At 35.2% G+C, this 24,153-nt stretch overlaps 1 protein-coding gene and 1 pseudogene across 9 annotated transcripts in view; one reads left to right on the plus strand and one right to left on the minus strand.

Annotated features, from left to right (window-relative positions):
- SLC4A7 (solute carrier family 4 member 7) overlaps window positions 1-24,153 on the plus strand; it is a 121,021-nt gene that overhangs the window by 21,903 nt on the left and 74,965 nt on the right. For 5 of the 9 annotated variants that reach the window (XM_024116501.3, XM_024116502.3, XM_028479172.2 and 2 more), the window contains exon 2: window positions 21,807-21,888. In XM_024116501.3, the coding sequence (XP_023972269.1) occupies window positions 21,807-21,888 (82 nt within the window). Of the gene's footprint in view, window positions 1-10,651; window positions 10,723-13,428; window positions 13,678-21,806; window positions 21,889-24,153 lie in introns of those variants that run through there. The other 4 variants (XM_028479170.2, XM_028479173.2, XM_055079656.1 and 1 more) reach the window with 2 other exon arrangements.
- Window positions 20,203-21,388, minus strand: LOC102980051 (dnaJ homolog subfamily C member 9-like; annotated as a pseudogene).

Here is a 24,153-nt window from a genome sequence, read left to right on the forward strand (position 1 = left end):
TTATTTGAACACAGTAGATTTTCTCATCTCTGGACCTGAGCGTGGTGTATCCCTATTCCTAGTACAGTGCCTGGCATATAGTAGGCACTTGATAAATATCTGTTAGATGATTACGTGAATAAAGGAGCAAATGAAGAGTGTCTTGTAGTGGAAGGATAGGTATAACAATCTCTGAAATATATAGATGTCCAAATGATTCAGGTAGTTAAAAAATACACTTAAAATCTTTTATTCAACTGCAGAATTAGTTGATAATGCAGGGACGACTTGGCTGTTCAGAATAGTGTATACTGTAATTTCAATTAGATGTAAATTTTGTATAAAATGAATGGAGAACCATTTGCATTGAGGAAGGCTTTGATATAAAAGTTGGTGCTCACTTTCCTTACATTAAGGTTTGCATGCAGTGTCATGGCTTAGTTCTTGGTTGTTTCTTCATCTGTCTCTTAGACTCATGAGGAGGTGACTTAAATTAGTATGAAACCATTATCACAACTGGAAAGGCAGTGAAGCATTTGTCTTCCCTCTGCTAGGAGATTTTTTTTTAACCTTTCTAAATGTCAGTGCTTTCGAATTAAAACAGATAAAAACTCTATATGACTTGCTTCCAACCTATCTAGCATAGAGCATTATATTTTGTTTTTATCACTAAGAATCTATTGCATACATAGAGTCAGTACAGTTCTGCATAAAGAAAATTGTATCTTCAAGGAGCTTGAAATGAGTTGGGAAATGGTGGAGAATATGTAGAAAATAAATTCAGTTTTACTTAAATGTAAAATCTAAAAGCAACATAGTAGGGCCAGTAAAGATGATCATGTAGTAGGATGGTACTAATACTAAATATTTAATTGAGGGCTTATTTTGTGCCAGGAACTTTTCTAGGCACATTATATTCATTATCTTGTTTAATTTTTATCATCTATTTGTTGAAAGTACTGTTATTATCCACATTCTACAAATGAGGACACTGAGATCCAGTGAGGTTATATCTTGCCCATCTAGTGAGTAGAAGAGCTAGGATTTGAATTTAGGCTATCTGGATCTAGAACCTATACTCATTAATGTTTTATCTTCAGCCAAAATAAACTAGTTGACAAATTGCATTATGTGTATATTGGTACAGTTTTCACTAAATTTCATGCTAATAAAATTTGTGGAGATAGTTTTCTGGATTAGGTCGTTAATTAAAAGCTGTTTTTCAAACATATGTAAATTAATAACTTAATGAAATTTTATGCAATGTTTCATTAATTAAACATGATTTTGCCTTCTGTGTCCTACTTTATTTCTTCCATAGCCACCTATTTTAAGGTTGCTGTCTATTTTTTTTTTTGTAGTACGCGGGCCTCTCACTGTTGTGGCCCCTCCTGTTGCGGAGCACAGGCTCCAGACACACAGGCTCAGTGGCCGTGGCTCACGGGCCCAGCCGCTCCGCGGCATGTGGGATCTTCCCGGACCAGGACACGAACCCGTGTCCCCTGCATTGGCAGGCGGATTCTCAACCACTGCGCCACCAGGGAAGCCCAAGATTGCTGTCTGTTTTCCAAATGATGTAACCATTCCTACATCCACTTTCCATCTTCCAAAAATTATGTGAAATCTCTGATTTGTTGTAGCTTTTTCTGTTGTCTTTATCCTTGTCAGTTTATCCTTTTAAAAATTAATTTACTATCATGTTAGTAATATGGGAAGAAGAGATAAACCCAAACCCAAATCTTTGATTTCTCATGTTGTCTTGATGACCTCCAAGTTTTTCTTTACTCCTCTTCCTTCTGTAAGCACAGAATGAGTTACTATTGTAAGGAAGTTTTATTTTTATTCACATAAAATGTTTCTCTTGTTAGAGAACAAATATGGGACAATATTGGGAGAATATGAAATAAAATATCTGACCATAGTGTTTGTTTGAATTGAACTGAATTACTAAAAGTGCTTAAAGTTAGATTATATTCTATTGAGCATGAGGATAATTGCCTGTGAATGAATTTTCATTCAGATTTGGGTAATTTGAAAGGTAAATATTATCTTGACTCTTTAAAATTTATTTATTTATTTTTGGCTGCATTGGGTCTTCATTGTTGCGCATACGGGCTTTCTCTAGTTGCAGTGAGCAGGGGCTACTCTTTGTTGTGGTGCACACGCTTCTCATTGCAGTGGCTTCTCTTTGCAGAGCATGTGCTCTAGGCCTGCGGGCTTCCGTAGTTGTGGCGCACGGGCTTAGTTGCTCCGCGGCATGTGGGATCTTCCTGGACCAGGGCTCGAACCCGTGTCCCCTGCATTGGCAGGCGGATTCTAACCACTGTGCCGCCAGGGAAGTCCCAGCACCGTGTATTGATGAAACTGTGTGTGTCCTTGAGTAGGTGAACGAGCATGGGATCTGGTGCACAAGTGGGAACAGGGAAAGTGTGTGTGTGTATGTTTGCGGCACTTTCAAGAACCTCACAGCCGCGGCATGTGGGATCTTCCCGGACCAGGGCTTGAACCCGTGTCCCCTGCATTGGCAGGCAGATTCTTAACCACTGTGCCACCAGGGAAGTCCCTATCTTGACTCTTTAAAAGTAACTAATATCAAGGAGTAAATGGCAACAGCCGTTTGTAATTGGTAAAGACCTGCCAGTTTGCTTGCATAACAGTTAAATTTGGCAATATTTTAATCTTAAATTCTTAAATTACTGCTGTTTCAGAAATGACAGCTTTTATCTCAGTAAGTAAAAAACAAATGGAAGGAATTGTGTGAGTGTTCCAGGCAGGGTTCTTTTGGTTGCCTGGTATCAGAAGTATATTTAAACTTGTAGTCTTTAACTACAAGTTTAAATAAGCGTTAGATACTTATTCTAAGTTTGTAGAGTTTTTGCTGAACAAAAACTTCAAAAAGAGGAAAGAGGACAGAACACAGCTACCTCTAATCTTTATCTTTCTCATCTCTGATGTATGGCTTCTTTGTCAGGTACCACTTGAAGTTCTTATTTCTTATATCTGCATCTACTTCAATCCCCCCCCGCCTTTTTTTTCTGTCAAGCTGACTGAGTCTCTAGTCTGCATCCTTCTAAGCAGGGTAGGACTATGAATTTTAATTTAGCAGATTAACCAAAATACTGTGTTGTGGTGAAATGCACACAGGAACAAGTTACCGTGATTTTCTAGTGTAGTTAGTTGGTCCGGATGAGTCAGTGTAGAGGTGCTCTGCATTTCAAAAACCTGAGGATTTGATCTGTAAAGTTTTAAAAGTATGCATATAAAAAACATTTCTATCTCGCCTTTAGCTGAAAGTGTTATATTGAAACTACAGTAGGAATATTTTTTAGAATGCAGTTATCCACATGACATCATTTATATGTCTGTACACTGAGATCAGGTAGCTTTCAGTGAAACTCTAAATGCAAGTTCAAGATGCATTTCTTAAAAAAAAAAAGATGCATTTCTTCCTGTAGAGTTCATTGCTAAATGTAGTTTTTATAAAAGGATGGAGGCTTTAGGTTATGTTTGTGTTCATGGTGACTTACGAGGAAGAATCTGGTAAATTTTTTTTTCTTCGCAGCATTTTAAAGTGCTGGAAGTGAGTAGCAGCTCCCAGTTATTTCTAAAGCAGTGGTTCTCAATGGGTGTGAGTGTCGGGGTGTGTTTTTACTTCTTAAGGGGCATTTGACAGTTCCTGGATATATTTTGTTTGTCACAGCTGGGGAGAGAAGCGTTATGTGTGCTACTTGTGTGGAGTAGGTAGAGGCCAGATACGTTACTGACCATGCTACAATGCACAGGACCACCCCACAGCAGAGAAATATCCAGCCCGAAAGCCAACAGTGCTAGAGCTGAGCAGCCCTGTCCGTAGACTCAAGGATTATAGAGCAAAAAGGTCACAAGGTTCAAAACAGAGAAGACAGAGGATTTTTTGGAGTTAGAGAAATCACCCCTCGCTGGTTTTGAATGTCTTAGAGGGAGTGAGAGAGGAGTTCACTTCTGCTGAAAGCTTGAGTTTAAATATATCTGAATTCACTATATTACGCCATATTTTGACTTTGGTAATTGTGTATATAAACCAGTTTCAGTTGTATTTAAATTCTTACCAATCAGATTATTTTTTAATTTCTTAGATTAATTTTCCTAGCTAATGGTAGCCCAAGATGAGACCTACAAGAACGAAAAATAATTAACATTTAGGAACACTATAACTAAATTAATATTTTCTCAATGTAAATATAAATTGAGATACATATTCTTTGTTCCTAACATTTAAATATGGAGTACTATTACCAAAATACAGATACACTTTGCTAAGTACACTTGCCATTTTCTGTCATGATGTGTATGTTTCTGGAAAGTTTTTGATAAAACAGACAATTTTTATCCTATGTTAACTATATTTTATCTGTGAATTAGATTCTTCAACTGTTTAATTCTCATGAAATTACAGATATACTTGAAATGTTTAAAAACAAAATTCCAAAATGCTGCGGGTATTTGAAACAACATTAAAAACATGACTGTAATTCTATTTCACTGAAACACGTTGAGTATTCAGTGGTAGGTATAAATGCCCGTATGAAAAATTTGACTCTACTATATCTTGAATATCCTAATATATAAATGGAATATTTATTCAATAGTTTTTTACCTTCTTAGTATTTAAGTGTTTTCTGAATGAAATTAAATGTCCAGGTTTTTTAAAAACAACTGTCAGTGAAGTTTTTTCAAACTCAATTTCTTTGCTCTTCATCATAAACACAGAGTGAGAGAAAAATTCCACATGTCTGATGATGGCCACCAGATGGAGAGCTTATACTACACAGATGAAGACTAGTGATAGGTGGTGAAAACTGAATTGGTGTGAGTGGTGATATTTAGCAATGGTGAAAGGTGTGCACCGGCAGTGCTACTCTTTGAAACGTGTTTTAAAATTAGACAGGTTTCCATTTGTTTTACAGGAGCTTCTTTTCTTGGCTGCTTGCTTCAAATATCTCTGTGGAAACCAAATTAAAACAATATCTTCACGTATTTATTATAATATTGATGCTGATTTTATTTTGTTAAAGTTTTTGCTTTTCATGGTAGTTGCTAGCTGTTACTGAATTTCTAATACATTTAAAGCATTCAAAAATAATTAGGTGAATGTTTTTGTGACTGAATACTTTATATTTTACTTATAATTCCCTAAATAAGGCAGATGAGCAAATAAAATTACATGTAGTATAACTTAGGGGAAGGTATGTGGCCTAGCGGAAAGAGCTTAGGCTGTGAAGTCAGATGGCCCTGGGTTGGAAAATGATCAGCCAGGTTACCTTACAGAGTTTCTTACAGTGAGAATTAAAAATAATGTTTGTAAGTGGCCTGCTGAAAAGTGCATGTCCCTGGAGGCGACGACATGATTTTAAATTCTAGCTTCTCCACGTACAGCTGTGAGGCCTTGGGAAAATTACTTAATTTTAGAGCCTAAATTTATTCTTTTATATGTTTAAGATAGTAATACCTTATCCTAGAATTGTTTTATCCTTTGTAAAACATAAAAATGTGATCATAGTAAGCATATAACTCTACAACTTGCTTGTTCCTTACCAATATATTCCTGACCGCTTGAGTGGGAGCTTGTAGTTCTGTCTCATTCTTTATACTTCATAATATTCCACAGTAACCAGCCATTCCCATATTTATTTACTTTCAGGTTGTTTTCTGTTTTTGGCAGTTTGAACAGTAAGCATTCTTGACTGTATCTTTATATTTTGGTGTTTTAATTTCTGTGGAGTAGGTACCCAAAAGTGATATTGCTACACAAAGGATATTCTCAAAATTTTAAATGAATTCTTGCTAGCTTACTCTCCAGAAAGTTTTGAGCAACTTACATTCCCACTAGAAAGTATGAGAGTGTCTCTGTGTCTCCCTGCCTTTGTGAGCTTTAGATGTTAGACTTTTTTTTTTTTTTTTTGCTAATCTGATGGATAAAATTTGTTGAACCACCAGTGAGAGTATCCATCTTAATATGCGGTTATTTATTGGCCATTTGTATTTTCTCTTAATGGAATTACTTGGTTCACATTCTTTGTCCATTTTTGTATTCCTTTCACTTCCCTTTAAAATCAGGAAGTTTCTTGATTACAAATATTTAATGCCATGTCTGTTATACTGCGTATATTTCCTCGTGTTCTACCTTGTCTCTTTATTGTCTTCTTTGCTTTAGACGAATGTTGGAATTTTTTTTTTTGTAGATACTATCTATCTATCTATCTATTTATCGCGACCTTGGGTCTTCGTTGCGCACGTGGGCTTTTCTTTAGTTGAGGCGAGCGGGGTCTGCTCTAAATTGTGGTGCGCAGACTTCTCATTGCACTGGCTTCTCTTGTTGTGGAGCATGGGCTCTAGGCACATGGGCTTCTGTAGTTGTGGCATGCAGGCTCAGTAGTTGTGGCTTGCAGCCTCTAGAGTGCAGGCTCAGTAGTTGTGGCGCACAGGCTTAGTTGCTCCGTGGCATGTGGGATCTGCCTGGACCAGGGCTTGAACCCGTGTCTCCTGAATTGGCAGGCGGATTCTTAAGCACTGCGCCACCAGGGAAGTCTGATTTTTTTTTTTTTTTTAATACAGTAAAAAAAATCTATATCAGTCTTTTTCTTTATGACTTCTAGGTTTCTCATCTTGCCGAAGAATACATCCCCCCTCCAATAATATAAAGTACTATTCTAAATTTTAAATACTACCCTTCAAATTATCTTTTATCCATTATAATTTATTTTTACCTGTGGTTTGACGTAGACAGCTTCATCAAATTAGAGAGCCAAACGGTCCTTCCTGCAATATATATTTAATCTGTTTCTTCATTCTGTTTTGTCTTGCAAATATTTACTATATTGAATTGTTTCCGTTTTGGTACCATACTGTTTAGCTTACCATAGTTTTATGGTATATTGGAATATTTATTAGGCATAGTGCCCCCTTATTTTTTTCATGATTTTATTGGGAATTCTAGTTTTTATGGAAACTTCAAAATCATTTAAAAAAGATAAACATAACCCTTTGGGATTCCGATTCACTTTATAATTTCTATATTAATATAGAAAGCTTTATTATTATTTTTCTTGGTATATTTAAAGTCTACCCACCCAGGAGAATAGAGTATCTTTAGATTATTTAGTGTCCTTCAATAAAATTTTATAGTTTTTTTAGATTAAATTTATTCCTATGTAGTTTATCATTTTGTCCTTATAGGACAAAAATCCTTATAGGATCTTTTGTACCTCTATCTCTAGTTTGCTATTGGTAGTTTAAAGAAAAGCTATTGGTGTTTATTTATCTTGTAACTGGCTGCCATCAAATGAATCTTTTCATTTGTGCTAATTGGTGGAATCTGTTGTATTTTAGGTACACAATGATATCATCTGCAAATAAAGATAATTTTGGGTTTTTAAAATTCTGTTTCTTTGTTACATTAGCTACAGCATACAAATTGATGGATTATCCTAGAGATAGTGGAGATTTATGACTCATGTAAAGAGTGAACTTTTTAGTATTTTGCCCTTTAATATGTTTGCTTTCGGTAACTGGTCAATAATCTCATCATTTTTAGGCAGGTTCTTTTTATTCCTATTATACTTAAGTCACAAGGAAAGGGACCTACTTGACTTTAATGTTTGAAGGTCTCTTTTTCTGTTGGTCCAGTCATTAATCTTGATTCTGAATGAGATAGTATTTAAGTAATCCTAATATTCCCAATTATTATTATTATTATTGTTATTTTTAGTTAGGACTTCAATATAATAAATTTTTAGGGGAAACAATTCAGTCTATAACATGCAGGGAATGTAAAACAAACAAAAGCAATTATAAAAGCTCCTGGATATATGAGAGGCTGAGCAAGAGAATGTGTTCATAACTCCAACTTGATAATAGTCTCTGTCCTCTTCCTCCAGGGTTACTATCGAGAAAGTCTTGTGCCAGCCTATGTTCTCTCTCTCCCCCCACTTCCTTCCATAACATTTGTTTTTAAACCCGCAGTTCCCTGAGAGTTACAGTTATTACCTAAGATAATGCACTTGTCACTCAGGGCCTGCTCAGTTTAAAGGCTCATATCTCTTTTTCATTCTAGCAAATTCTCATAGTTTATTTTAGGTTATAATTTCCTTTAATCCATTTTCTGTTTACCCTTTTTAGCTCTCATATTATTTGGAAGTTGAACCTTGTGAATTGGTTGATTGTTTATCTCTCTTATCTTTAATGTTTTCCAACTCTTCTTTTTATTACACTGTTTGAGATATTTTATCTTCGAAGCCTTAGCCCTTTTATACATTGAAAGTCTTATTTTTAATTTTCCCAAGTTCTTTCTTGTTCTGTTTCTTGGTGATAATGTAGTTATTTATTTTAGTTATTTTTAATTCAAGTAAAACATACATAAACATGTACAAATAGTAAATGTGGCCAATTATCAGAAAGTAAACAAATCCATGTAACTATCACTTTAGAAAAGGAATAGTAGAACATTGCTAGCGTTCCAGAAAGACCGTCTTAAGCATCTTCCGCATCATTGCTTCCTCCCTCCTGCTGTAACACTATCCTGACTAGAAACATAACAGAATGGTTTTATATGTTTGCTTTTTTTCTCTCAAGATTATGTTTGTGAAATTTATCCATGTATTTGCCTGTAGCAGTGGTTTGTTTAGTTTCACTGTTTCATGGAATTACATTGTATGAATATACCACAATCTATTTGTATTCTTGTTTTTGGATATGTGGATCATTTCCAGTTTCATATTACTATGAATAATGCTGCTATGAACATTCTTTTACATGTCTTTTTGGTGCATGTATGTATACATTTTTGTTGGATGTGTTAGCGTGGGTTTTCCCAGAAGTAGAGTCTGAGACAAGGGCTCTGCAGGTAATTTATTTGTGAAGTGAGATCAAGAAGCAAGAGTGAGGGACAGGGAATTAAAGACATGCGAGGAAGCCTCTGTGAGCATAAGTGAGAGACTGGCCATTGCAGTGAGTGGCTGGCCCTCAGTCCCGCAGGCCCTCCGAGGACCCTTGTGTACTGCATCTCAGACCTGTCTGCCTGAGGGATGGAGGAGGCATGCAAAGCATTTATCAGCTTCCGAAACCCCACTGGTTAGGGGTGGCCATCAGGGCATTACCTGCATGTACTTCTGGGTAGTGCATGCACATGTGCCTTCAAATGCTTTTGAACACAGGTTTTAAAATTTTAGAATTAGCTAGAGGACACAGCTTAGAAGGCTTCATTATAAATATGGAGCAGAATGTAAGTGTTATTGATATAAAAATAAAAATCTAATTAAAGCCGAGATGTGGAAGGGAGATTGTAAGTGAAAAAGGTATATGTGGGTGAAAAAAACCTAATTTTTCTTTTTGTAGAATAAACAGATATTGTCTCAAATGGTACATTATTTAAAATTATGATGGCAACCAAGAACAATTATAAGGCAGAAACAGAAAGTAGTTATATCTGGTGAGTGGAAGTGGGATGGGAGGAATGCTTATTTGGGAACACTTCTGTAAGACTTGAATTTTTCTACTATACACAGGTTAATTTAATAAATTACATTAAAATGTAGTTTCCATATACTGATGCAGAAAAAACTTAAGGAATTTTAAGTGGAAAAAAGTAAGTTATGTATACAGCAATGAGTTGTATGTAGCTACCTTTTTTGGTAAGTGTATATGCATATATACTTATATTTGTGTTATAAAAATGGAGAAAAGTTTGAAAATCGGGCAGAGAAACCAAGGGAACAAGTGAGACTTTTTTGATTCATGTAAACATATTTATTGCTAAGTGAAATAAGCCAGATACAGAATGACAAATCCTGTATGATTTCACTTATACGTGGAATCTAAAATAGTCAAAATCATGGAAACTGAGAGTAGAATGGTGGTTGCCAGGGAGTAGGCGGTGGGGAAAATGAAGAGGTGATGGTCAAAGGGTACAAAGTTTCAGTTAAGCAAGGTAAGTAATATGTACAGCATAGTGCCTATAGCTAACAGTACCACATTGTATACTTAACATTTTTTAAGAGTAAATCTTACAAGTTAAGTGTTCTTAACATGTATGTGAACAGGCACACACACACAGGTAATAATGATAATATGGGGCTGGGAGGAACCTTTGAGAGGTGACAGATATGTCTGTGGCCTTGAAGGTGATGATGGCTTCATGAGTGTATACTTACCCCAGACTCATCGAGTTGTATATATTAAATATGTATAGCTTTTTACATGTCAATCATACCTCAATAGATTGGTTTAAAAGGATTAAATATTGCTATAAAATAAAACTGAAAAGAAATCTTTAAAGGACTAGCCAGATTAAAATTCCTGAGTTTATATGTTGAGTTAATATCTTTATCTTTCAAGAAAGTAGTAGACTAAAACTGACTTTACCTTTCTATTTAACCTGTAAAACTTGATTTAAAATTTTTTATTTGAATATTGGTTTAGTAGTGCCCAGGATAGTGTCATAACAGGTAACATATTGGAAAAATGGATCTTCTGTATTTTGATGAATAACATTTTGCTTTGCAATTTGGGAAATTAAAAATTTGTATGCACCTAATTCCTCCTTTTCCCCTGAGGCCTCTTAAGCTTCTTCTTTTTCTCTCCCTCCCTTCCTTCTACCTAAGTCCCTATGCTGAGGGCTCTTGTAATCCAGTGGGCGTGAGACATGTGCCACACCGGAAGATTAAGCTCTTAAATACCAGTGGCGAGGGCCAAGATTTTCCACAGCAGGTAAATTTCAAGAGGTCATTGTGGAAATTGGTGTTGAACCTAATTGTAGATGTTCTTTACTCCAGGATTGATGTATTGAGGATTTTAAAAATCAGTGAATAACATACATTATTTTTATTTGTTTCTTCAGATTTATGTTCATTTGCCAAGTGTAAATCATAGAAAGGTTGAAGTTTTTAAAAATTTTATTGTAGCTGTTGATGTCATTGGGGTCTCCAATTCTTAGAGAAGTTTACTAAAACCAAAACTGTACTTGAAGGCTGTGTCATGTCTTTTGTCTGGTATCTACTGTCTCATATAGATCATGGAAGATTAAAATAAAGTTTTTTTTTGTTTTGATATATATTATTTCAATTTAAACTTCTTATTTTGTTATTTGGTGCATGTTGTCAGTAAATTCTACAGGATTAGCTGGTAGTAAGACTTTACTTTTGGGATATAGATATTTCTATAGAAATTATCATTTGTTTGCTTTGTTTACCAGGAAGCAAGTCTGTCTATTCACAGAACATATTTCTAATTTAATTTAGATTACGTTTTATTTGAATTCAGTAAACATTTTATTTTATTCATCTGTTTTCAGTTAGAATTTTGTTTTATTCAACTATTATTGAAATTTTTTTCTTAAATTTTATTATATGTAGTTGGAGTAGAAGAAAAGTATGAATTGAGAAGGACTAGGTCTGAATCCTAAATCCACTGCCTACTAGCTCTGGGACTTTGGAGAAGTGACTTCACTTCTCTGAGCTTTAGTCAGAGCTGAGAGGAGAAAATGAAATATCTGAATGTGCTGTATAATGTATATGATAATGTTTAGCATAGTTTTAGCACATAATAGGTATAATAAATGTGTTTTATCATTTTCTAGAAACCAGAATAACAAGATAATACTTTTTAATCTTCTCTCCTTCTATACACATTAAAATATTCATTGAACAAACAGCATCACAGAGAAAATAAAAAGAATATTCACCTACAATTCTTCAGTTCTATATTTTAAACCTGAATTTTTTAATAGTTCTCAAAGTGCTATTCAGGGACCCCTGCCAGTCCCTGAAATCCTTTTAGAGGATCTGCAAGATCAAAATTACTTTCATAATAATACTGGGATACTACTTGCCTTTTTCCCCCGGGTTGAAGTTTGTGCGGATGGTGTGGGAGCAGTGCTGGGTGAGACTCAAGGAGGCATCAGGCAGCACCACCAGGCACTCTCTGTTTAAAAGCAAAACAAAACTGTTCACTGAAGAAAAGAATGTCTTTGATGAAACAGTAAAAACTTAATTATTTTGTTAAATCCGAGCCTTTGAGAACACGTTGCTTTTTCCAAATGACAGAATAGGAAGCATGCATAGAAATACACCTGTATACTGAGGTACAGTGGGTTGCCCGGAGAAAAAGCTCTGGTGTGGTTGCTTGAATTGTGAGCTCCTCTAGCTGCTTTTCTTCTCAGGATGCCATTTTTACTTGAAAGAACGGACAAACTAACTATGGTTATTCAGACTTGACATTTGACAGATATTTCCTCAGAAAGAAATGAAGTGAGCCTGTCACTTCAAGAAAAACAACTCATGGTACTTGCTACTAATGATAATGAGTCTAACTTTCATAAAACAAAATTATAATTTTGAAAAACGTGTCTGTTCTCAACACTTAAAACTTAACGAGATTATTGATAATATTAACAAATGTGATTTTTAAAAATATTGTATAATGAAGTGTGAAATTTTACAAATGGATGAGAGATCCATTCAAAGTATATGATAGACCAATGGATTCTAATGTAGCAGTATGTAAAACATTCACTTGAAATGGTTTCAGATTCCACCTTACAATCTAACCTTTAAGAATGACTACTTGTTGAGTTTGGTGACACATCAGAGAGGAATATCCAGTCACCTGAAAAGAGTATTAGAACACTTCTCCCTTTTCCAAAAGAGTATTTGTCTGAACTTGGATTTTTTTCATATATTTCAACCAAATCACAAATCATATGAGATTGATTACAGAAGTAGATATGAGAATCCAGTCATCTTCACTTAAGTCAGATATTAAGAGATTTGAAAAAATGTAAAAGCTATTCTCACTAAATCTTGTTTTGTTTTTGAAAATTTTTTTTAACTAAAATGTTATTTATGTTAACATGTAATGGCTTTATTTTTTAAAATGAATTTAAATAAATATTTTAAAGTTTTCTTAGTTTTATTTCCAATATGGTTAGTCAGATGGTAAACTTTATAAACAAAGGCCCTTTGAGGTCTTCAGTAGTCTTTAAGGGTGGAAAGAGATCTTGAGTCCGAAGGTTAGAGGGATGCTGCTTATTTCCTTTTCCCTTTTAGCTGTTATCCCTATGAATGCTTAATTTGGGAGTAAAATGATAATTAAAGCCACAATATGATTTATTAATCCTGTTATTAGTATATGGTTACAATAAGTTGGTATAAATATAGTAATGATAAAAAGGCAAAACTCTCTTCAGGTGAAAATATATTTGGATCTTTCCTGAATTTAAATGAAATTAAGAGCTAGATTTAACTATGTTGTTGAAAATTTATTCTCTAAAAAAAAATACACACACCCATTATATATATCCTTAGTGTATGCTTTCTTTTGAACTAATTGTTATAGAAAAGTTTCAGTTGAAAACTGGTTGCTACATTCCTCTTTTGGTATTTTCAGTTATAACTAAGTGTGTATATTACTTTTCAGATCTCTTATGCTCTGACCCTGCGTAAGTGGTAGTTATTAGCTTGGAAGATTAGGTAACTTAGAGGACCCTGATTGGTTGTACCATGAAAGCAACTTAGAGGGTTCATCTGTGTAAAGCACAGTGACCTAAATCAGCCATGTCCTCTGGACTGCCCCTGGACTCTGCATGGGACTTACTGCACTACACTATCAAAAACAAGGCATTTATATACCGCTATGGAAAGATTTCGGCTGGAGAAGAAGTCACCTGTATGTACCTAGTTATGATCTTGTGTTTTATTTACGAACAAGTTTGAATCTTTCAGAGTTTAATAGTGAAGCTTGAAGAAATGTCAGGCTTATTAGCACTGGCTTAGAATAGTATCATCCTCTGTGTCCTTGGCTGTGGAAGTCATCCGCTGAAAGGAGTAAATCCTTGTGTTATATTAACAGTGTTTGTAGCATTTTTATTATTCTGTAGAATTCGTTTTTTGATTTGTTAGTATTACTTGAATGAGGCTTTAAGCAGTTTTATATGGCTAAGATATTAGGAAAGAAATTACTTTGTCTTAATGGTTAAATATGTTTTGAAGCTAAACTGAAGTATTTGATAACTGTGAAATTACATGGTTAATAATCATAATTTATGGGAGGTGTTACTTTTGGGCTATAGCCATATGTCTTATAATGAAGAAATTACTTTGTGATAGGGATCTTCTGATATGCTGTTTTAATAACGGATTCTGTAAACCTCAGGTGTCAGAAGAGGATAATAGCCTAGGTTTATGACTATATTGTTAAATAATCTTTTAACACTCCTTTCCCCCTAATATGCCTTTGGCATGTTAAAGTCTCATTTTTATCATTTGACCAAGACAGTACAAATTGTGAACTTTGCCTTTTCAGGCATAGTCATAAATGACTATGAGAGATATTGGTAAGACCTGTTTGATACAAAACTTAGATTTGTTTGATTTTGCTGGGAATTCCTACTAGTGAATTGAATTTTGATTTTATCATGTGTTGATGCTGGGCTTTTTTGTTTATAAACTGATTGATTAAATTCCAAACTATTGAGTACCTATCTATGTTTAAGCTTTAATTGTTTTCATAAGGAGGCCTTAAGTGTATCCAATATAAATTTTTTAGCCCAGTGTCTTGTCCTTTGGAATATACACAGCAGTCAAAGAGTATTTAACCAAGGCCCAGGCCCTGCTTGATGCTGAGGAGACAGTGGTGAGCAAAATGGACATGATTCCCTTCTTCTGGGAGCTTATTGTTCAGGCTGGGAAACAGTTAAGCAGCTACTTACATAAATATGTAATTACAAGTTTTAATAAATACTATAAAGATAAAGTACTGTGTATTCTCAGCCTGTATTACAGTGACCTTAGTCTCTTGTCTCCTGGATAAAAAACAAGTCCCTTAAGCTCTGTGGTGTGTGTGTATGTGTGTGTGTTTATGTGTGTGTGTGTAAAATGAGAAGATTGAAATGGAAAAGTAAAGCCCATCCATACCTATGAGTCTGTGAGACCTCATTTATTCATCAGGAATGGAGAAGATAATTCATTTATGCCTTGATTTCTTATCATGGGGAGCCCCACCTTAGCTGTAAATTAACTGATAAGCTGGCCATTTGATTATATTACAGTTTTTTATTCACTTATGAATCCTCAGTATCTGGAATGATGCTCAGCACATAGTGTACACTCAGTAGATATTTGTTGAATGAATGGATGAGTCCAAACTCCTAGTCTTTATTTAAGGAAATGAGACTTTTTTATGGTCCATCAGATTCATGAGGTCAGGGGTATTAACCAGGGAAAGAATAGGCAAATAGACCGTATTGCTGAGGGATTTCCTGGTTTTTTCTTGTCGACTTTTGGTAAAAAAAAAAAATCCAGTGGAATTCTAAAAATACCTAGCTAACGATAACCCTGGCTGACTGAAATTGGGGGATTTTGACAGAATACCTGCTAGACCTTCTGCTACAAAACATCTACTGGATCTTTGTGTATGTGTGTTTTTCGTTTTGTGCAGGATGCCTGTGCTTTTCTATACATTTTAGTTACTGATAAAGTTGAGATAGTTTTTAAAAAAGCCCATTTCAGAAATAGATTTTATTATTATCCTCATTTCTGTTAATCAATTTATATATACTCGATAACCTAAAGTAAGTGATTCCTATGTGTTTTTTGGTGTGTGTGCTGAATTAGAACTTGGAATGAATGTAAATGTCTTCTCATAGCAAGAGTGCCATAAATATTTGTGACTTATAATTTCAGATAGACCCTAATGAGACTTTCCATTTGTCCATGACTCTTGTGCTTTGTAATGAAGTTTCTGACAATAGTGTTTCACTAATAATCTTCTTTATTATTGGAATCTGTCACTTGTGAGTTTTTACACCTCACACCTCTTTGAGTTCTCTTGCTCTTATATTCTTTGACCTCTTCACTTTTTCCCCTTTGTAACTTTTTCTTAGAACTCAGATTTTCTTTAGTGTTAATCATGGTGTGTATTTAAAATAAAAATTTCTGAAACTTTGTGTTCCAGTATCTGAATCTATCCAGTTCCTCCTCTGTCTGGTGACAAAGCATTTTCCCCAGGGTTTTAATTTTTTTCTGTCGGAATCACGTGATCGCCTGAGTTTAAAATTTGTGATTTTAAATTGCTTTAATTTTCCATATACCTTTTACGTCTCTTCCACCTATTTTAGAGTAATGAATCAATCAAAAAATGCCAAGTGAATTCTTTAGAAACTATGAATATCATTCTTTGGCTTTTTATTTTGTGAAACAGTATTCACTGATGATTTCTCCCTTTACCTGGATTAAGAAAGATTATTTGCTTACCCTTAAGCGTTTTGCCCATAAATTTAAAGTTTTTTTTAATATTAAGTTCAACTCTTGGTAGTAGGTGGGATAAGATTGGGAATTGGCAATATTTGGAAGAAATAGATTTAGGGTTGCTTGTAATACAGTGACTGTATATAGTAACTTTACAGTGTTTTCTTGTGAATTGGAATGTATGTTTCATTTTCTGAAGGATTAAAACAATGTGAATGAAGTGAGAGTGGTCCCTATAAGGCCTCCTAAAATGGTTAAGGGCAGGAAGCAGCCTCTCTTGAAGAGCAATTTAAATATATATGGCTTAAGTCTGTAACATAACCAAGGACATGGTGTGCAAACTGGCGTGCAGCAGAATCACACAGAGGTTATTGAAAATACGGATGCTTGGGCTCCACCTAAACTACTGGGTCAGCATCTCCAGCACTGGGCACAGGAAGCTGAATTTTAACAAACTTTCTAGGTGTGTCTGAATTTATAATATATCATAAAATCTGAAAATCTCTTAAAGTAATACAGTTCTAGATCCTTATGAGAGTTAGTTGCCTTCTCTTGGTATTTCATCCTAGATGCTTAGGAACGCATTTCCTATGAATAATTTTCCTATACAACCACAATACTATTTCAGGATATATTTTGAATCTTCATGTCAGTTTTTTTTTGTGTATGTGTGGTATGCGGGCCTCCCCCTGCTGTGGCCTCTCCCGTTGCGGAGCACAGGCTCCGGTCATGTCAGTTTTAATTAGGAAATTAATAGGTATTTGTTTCTGTAATTGTTAAGACTTTGCTAATTAACTAGTTTTAAAGCTGTATGGTAGATGAGAAAGCATTTTTAGTCTCCTTATTTAGATTCAGTAAAATGTGGGCCTCTTCTGTGCTTGTGCCCTTGTGCTTGGCACACTCACATGGCACCTCACCTCACAGCTCTTTCAAGGGCGAGTAACACTTGTAGATGAGGACCAAGTAGATAGGTGACATGGCTTTCAAAAGATTTTATACTTAAGTCTACCTCTGTGTTCACATGGTTAAAATAAATCAAAGCAATATAAGAAAAACAATAAATCCAGAAGTCAGAGGTAACCAGTTATGCTGTTTGCTTGTATGTCCTTTCAGTTTCAGTGTTCATTGTGTAAATTCAGATATTTCTCTTCTGGGGACTTTCTTATACAGAAAGTAGTATGCTGTACATGTGGTTCTCTACCTTGTGTGTATTTCATTTCATAATAGGTCTTAAATATTTTTCATGTCAGTACATAGCATCTTAATTTTTTTTAGTAGCTTGGTATTCCATCAGATACATTGCCATTCCTCTTTTAAGGGCCCCTGGGGATGGTTTCCAGTCTTTTCCAGTTACAAGCTGCAGTAAATAACCTTTCACATTTGTTATTTCATATAAAGAGGATTTAAACTTTCTTAGTGATCTTATATGGAAAATTCTTAAATCTGTTGTCTTCTGTGTGGTAGAGTAGTTGTATTCTGAATAGTTACCTTATTTTATAAATAAAAAATTGAAACCAATGCAAAATTATTTTCTTAAGATTAGAGTGAGTCAATCTTGCATTGGTATACTTAGGGTGCCTTTTTATTCTTCCATGTATTTGAGTGTTCCCAGTGCCTTGGCTTTATTTCATTTTAGGTAGGCTTTATAAGGACTGGCTTGTGTGGCTTACTCATCTGAGGTTAAGAATGAAAACATTTTGATGTCAGGGGTGGCTCTTTGCTTTTGCTATTTTTAGTTTTCCACTATATTCTTGGAGTTAAAAAATGAAGAAGAGTTTTTTCTAGATGCAGATTTAAAAGTAACTGACATATTAAATTGAAACTTGAATTTATTCTTTTAAAAAATTACCAAAATTACATGTTTATTGTTAACAGAAAATTAAACACTACAGGGTTGTCTGTTTCTGCTTCCCCAGCCATCCGTGTGACACAGTATCAGTGGTTTGATGTTTAACCTTTTAAATATTTACATGTATTTTTTACATCTATTTCAAAAAAGAACTCAAGTAAAATTGTACTTTATATAGTGTTTTAACTAGATCTATATTTAGAAATATGGCTTAAAGCTTATCCTAAGGAGATAGAATTTAAAATGCAGTGTTTTTTCAGAAGTGTATTTCTACCTTGAAACATCAGTTCCTTCGTATCCCTCAGAAAAAATATATATTTTCAATATATAGCCATATGCACCTGCATATTTCGTTGAATTGCTTGTAATATGTTGAGATGGGCAATGTGTGTGCCACTTAATATTTGCCTTTATAGCAAACTGCCTGATTCATGTTTCACAGTTGTTGAAAAGAGTAGATAATGTTTTTAAGGGAAGGGAGAAATGCAGGTACCCCCTCCCTGTTTTGTTTTTTTAACAGTGTTGTGTTGTAAATTTTCCAGACTTCAAAAATTTTAACTTTAGTTTTTTCTACAAGTTACGCATGAAAGCATTCTCATTGAAAACCCAAACATTAACAATAAAATTATATATTCACTTGGCTTTGAGTCACTTACTCCAGGCTTCACAGAGGGTATCTAAGGAGAGCAAGGTGAGTGGACCATGAGAAGATGAATAGATGGACATCCTCTTTTTTTACATGCCCCTTTTGGCACACGTGGCAGTATTTTTCTGTGATAGATGTTTACAGGTCAAAGAGTATGTGTATTTTAAGTAAATATTGTGAGCTTGCCCAACTTCAGCTGTTTCATAGTGTTAGCTGATTAATGTTAGTACATCTAAGCATGTAAGTACATCTGCATAGAAATAAAAGAGGTTTTTTTGTTTGTTTGTTAAGGATGAGAGATAAGTATATTGTTTTGCTTCCTTGGCAGTTGTTCTGTTGAAATGAAAGTTTGGAATGGGAGCAGTTAATCCCTTTTAGAATACACAGTGTGCTACCTCTTGGATCATACAACATCTGTGTCTTTTGTTTGAGGGGCAGCTTCATTTTTGTACCTATCTGTGCATGCTTAGTGACTAAATAGCATGACATCATTGGAGGAATGGTTTTAGAGTGTGGCATGCTTAATGGATGGTACTGATTAGTTCTTCATTCTTGTACGTGTGTGTGTGTGTTTCCTACTTTAGCCTTTCCTCATTATTAAGGGAGTGCGACTGCTGTGAGGCAGGTTACCACACATACAACTGTCTCTTCTTTCTTAGTCTACTATGTGAAAATGTATAATGGTCTACACAGCCTGTTTCCCAGTCCTTTAGATATAAAGCCTTAGCAAGGCATTTAACTTCTGAGTTTCCTGTATTAAATTGAATCCCAGTCCTTTAGAGTCATATACAAGTACCTGTTGATATCCAGGTCTGTTTGATTCTACAGTTTGGATATCTAGCCTTCCTTCAGAAAGAAAGTTTGGATATTGAGATCTGCATTTTCTTAATATACTGTGTCTGTTTCTGAGTTTGGGGTAGCAAATAGTGAGGGTTTGGATAGTAGGGAATATATTTGAAAATTTAATCAAATTGATTCAGTTACTGAGTTTTAAGATATAAGAATTAACACACTGAGAGTTTAGATAGCAAGGAATAATTGTATATGAATTTATTTTGTATGCACTGAAAAAAAAAAACCTATACCCCAAAGTAAGATATTTTAAGGTCAAGAGTTGGAGGAGACCTTAAAAGATCATTTTACCCAACCTCCTATTTGATCCTTTCTAAAACAAACTGGCCCTCCAGTTGATGCTTGGACATGGAAAGTGGTGAGAAGCTGACTATGTTATATGTCCTTCTGGTTTATTGTTTTAAGTGGAGAGGAAGTGCTAGGCAGTGAGCAACCACGGAGACCATGGGGAAAAATGACTGTCATCTGATGGATAAAATAACTTCCTTCTAGAAAACTGATAGTGGAGTACTATAAAGTTATCAATTAAAGCATAAGGACCTTCAGAGAAAACAAATTAGATTAGTTCTTTTCTGTTTTGAAAACTGTTGGGTTTTTTTTTCCTTTTCTCCTTTGGGAGGTTTGTAGTACTTTGCTTCTGTCTGAGCAGGAATATCATCCATTTCCAGTTGCCCATCTTTTGCCTGTCCTGAATGACTGGTTAGGTCATCTACCTCTTCATCAAGCCCTGGCTCCTTTCTGCTCATTTCTGTGTTTTTTTTTAGCCTCTTCCTGGGCCATCCTTTTCCTTCTGTTCATCTCTTGCTTTGATCCTTTGACAGAGGCATTGTGGGACAGGATTTCTCCAGTATGAATGCCTTGCCAAATGAGGTTCCATATTCTGGGTTCCTCTGTACTACACACATGCACACTCCACGAACTGATCCATGTCACCCTTGAAGTTCAGATAGGCCTTTGTCACATCAGTCAGCTCTTCCTCAGAACCTTTGTCTATCTTTTCAGAACCTTGAGTGTCCTCCTTCAGTGTGTGTCCCAGTCCCAGGTTTGGTTGAGTACAGCAGAGTCCTTATCCACTGTCCCCTGCTCGTTGTACTCTGCTCTCTGGTCTTTGTCACTTAAGATGGAACAGACTTCCCTGAGGAACTGTAAGTGGCGGGTGCTGTCCTCCTCGTCACTCTTGCCCACTGCGTCTGGGTGCACCTGTAGGGCCACCTCATGGTGGCTCTGCTGGCCACACCCATCAGCAGTGAAGGTCTGTGAGGCTGCAGAGCCCTGCTGGGCATGGGGCCAATGTGAGCCACAGCTCACATAAGACCTCTGAAGGGAAGGGGCTTCATCCATCTGTCTCAGTCAGTGAAGCAGAATCTTGTACATACTAAGTTCATAATAAGTCGTTAATGAGGATTATATAATGTTCTTTTGAAAGTTAAGTTAGAAGTTGAGAAGGGAAATTTAAACTAAAATTTTCTTTTAAAAATAGTCTGTGTAGCGTTTTACAGTAAATATGGTTAGTCTTTTTGTTGAGCTGAAGAATGGAACAAAATTGTGAAGGTTGACTTCCACAACTCAAAGCTGGACTCTCCTTAGAGGTTAAATTTTGGCATGGCTTTTCCTTTGTAGAGAAATAAAAAGTTCTTGTAACTTTGATTGTTTCTTGGTAACTTATGAGTGAAAGTGATACTACATGTTAAGTCTATGGACTTATTTTTGACCATTGTATGTTTAACCATAATCCAATCCAATATCCAATGTAGCTGAGTTAGGCGGGGTTTTTTGTTTTTGTTTTTTGGTTAAGAGTGCCTAAGAGCAAAAAAAAAAAAAGAAGAAGAAGGAAAGAAAAAAGTATTCTATATTGATATCTAAGGGTTTCCCTCATCCCTGATTTTCTTTAATTTCTGATCTCTGGAGGGTTGTTCCATTGAAGTGAGTATGTGTACCAGTTACCAGTAACTTCTATAGGAGACCAGTAAAAAATCTTTGTCATTTCAGTTCTTTCCATGAGATTTTTGAATGGTCTTCTGTGGATTAAAAAAAAAGCCTATAAACATACTATTAAAAGAATAGTTAGCTATATTACGAATTCAGTTCTTTGAGAGGAAGGCAATCTGTTACATATTTTTGGCTGTCTCAAATAACACACCCTAGTAAGTAGGTCCTCAGTATATATTGATTTCATGAGTGAAAGAGAATAATTTCTTTTTAGGGTCCCGATGAAGAAGCTGTTGTAGATCTTGGCAAAACCAGCTCAACTGTGAACACCAAGTTTGAAAAAGAAGAACTAGAGAGTAAGTTTGTTTAAAATAACTTGTTTAGCAGGATAAATTACTAATGAATGTTTGTTAGTGTCCTTTACCTGTTATTTGTTGAAATATTTGTTGTTGTCATTGTAGAGCATACATTTAGAAGAGTGTTCAACACTTTTCTAAATATAGTTTAAAGAAGAATAATACAGCAAAAACCCATTTAACCACTACCCATATCTGCAAATAGAACATTCCCTGAAATATAAATATCAGAATGCTTTTCAGACTTTACTGATGGTTACCATTACTTATCTTGGAAATTGAAATGCCACAATTATAAAATGAGTTAATTCTTTAATTTCTTTTCTAACAGCCTGGGTAATTTGAATTATGAGCAAACTATAGCGTGCCAGACTAATAAGCCACAGTTATCACTGGTTGTCATCTAAATGTTCATTTTATATGTCTGTTAATCAGCCTTTTAAAGTACGTTTAAAAACCTCAGCATAGAATTGTGTAGCAAATGAGTTATTTGCCAATCTGTTTTCCCTGAGCCGGAAGAAGTCCTGACAAATGGTTTGTTTCTTGTTTTTGAAATAATTTTAGATTTACAGAAGAGTTGCAAAGGTAGTACAGAGTGTCCCCTGTATACGTTTCACCCAACTTTTTCTAATGTTAACATTTTATTTAGGTGTAAGTTTATGAAAATGAAGAAATTAAAATTGATACAATACTACTAACTAAACTACAGATTTTATTCAGATTTTACTAGTTTTTCCACCGATGTTCTTTTTCTGTCCCAGGATTCCGTTGAACAGCTCAGGTTGTGATAGGACACTTAGTTGTCAGGTCTCCTTAGTCTCCTATAACCTATGACAGTTTCTAGATCTTTCCCCGTTTTTCATGACCTTGACATTTGGAAGAGTAGTCGTTAGATACTAATAGAATGTCCCAAAATTTGGGTTTGTCTAATGTCACATTGTGACGTTATAATCTCATAGCCCAGATCATGGGAAGTGAGGAGCATACCACACGTGATGTGCCCCTCTCACCTGTGGACAGGTGTTATCTACATAACTTACTATTGGATGTTAACCCTGAACACTTGCTTAAGGTGGTGTTTGTGGCAGATGTTTTGATAGACTTATTTTGGGGTCTTTTTGAGACCTACATTTTTGAGTTAAAGTCTTCTGTGATAGCTGAATGGGGCCATTGCTTTACAAAAAGAGGTGGAAAGAGACACAAATAAGTGTTCTCCACATTTGCTTCCTGAAATGGAAAAAACCCCTGTTTTTTAAAGTAACCTGTATATCTAGTGTGTTTATCAGTCAATGGTATTAGCCCTTGGTGTAATTAGCCCTTGGTATAACAGAGCCCTTGGTGCTCTGTAAAATAAGAGAAGTAACAGGAGACTAGCATTGTTAATTACATGAACTTATACATAATTCTTTTTTATCATAGTAAATTTTGGTATACTTTTGTGTATGTTACTTTTTTTCCATTTTGGAAAACTAATACTGGCAATACTCAGAGATACTGCAGGTTTGGTTCCAGACCACTGCAGTAAAGTGAATATTGCAGTAAAGTGAGTCACATGAATTTTTTTGGTTTCCTAGTGCATATAAAGGTTATGTTCAAGCTATATTGTAGTCTATTAAGTGTGAATAGCATTATGTCTAAAAAACAATGTACATGCCTTAACTTAAAAAATACTTTATTGCTAAAAAATGGTAACCATCATCTGAGCCTTCAGCAAGTCATAATCTTTTTGCTGTGGAGGGTCTTGCCTTGATGTTGGTGGCTGCTGACTGATGAGGGTGGTAGTTGCTGAAGGTTGGGGTTGATTTCTTAAAATAAGACAACAATAAAGTTTGCCACTTTGATTGACTCCTCCTTTCATGAATGATTTCTCTGTAGCCTGCAAGGCTGTGTGATAGCATTTGACCCACAGTAGAATGTCTTTCAAAATTAGAGTCCTCTCAAACCCTGCCTTTGCCTCTGTTTGATCAACTAAATTTATGCAGTATTCTAATCCTTTGTTGTCATTTCAACAGTCTTCACAGCAGCTTCACCAGGAGTAGATTTCATCCAAAGAAACCACTTTCTTTGCTCATCAGTAGGAAATAAGTTTTATCATGAGCTGGCAGCAATTCAGTCCCATCTTTAGGCTCCACTTCTAATTCTAGCTCTTTTGCTGTTTCCATCACATCTGCAGTGACTTTCTCCACTGAAGTCTTGAACCCCTCAAAGTCATCCACAAGGGCTGGAATCAACTTCTTCCAAATGCCTGTTAATGTTGATATTTTG

This window comes from Physeter macrocephalus, chromosome 18, assembly GCF_002837175.3.
Source record: "Physeter macrocephalus isolate SW-GA chromosome 18, ASM283717v5, whole genome shotgun sequence".
NCBI classification, from domain to species: domain Eukaryota; kingdom Metazoa; phylum Chordata; class Mammalia; order Artiodactyla; family Physeteridae; genus Physeter; species Physeter macrocephalus.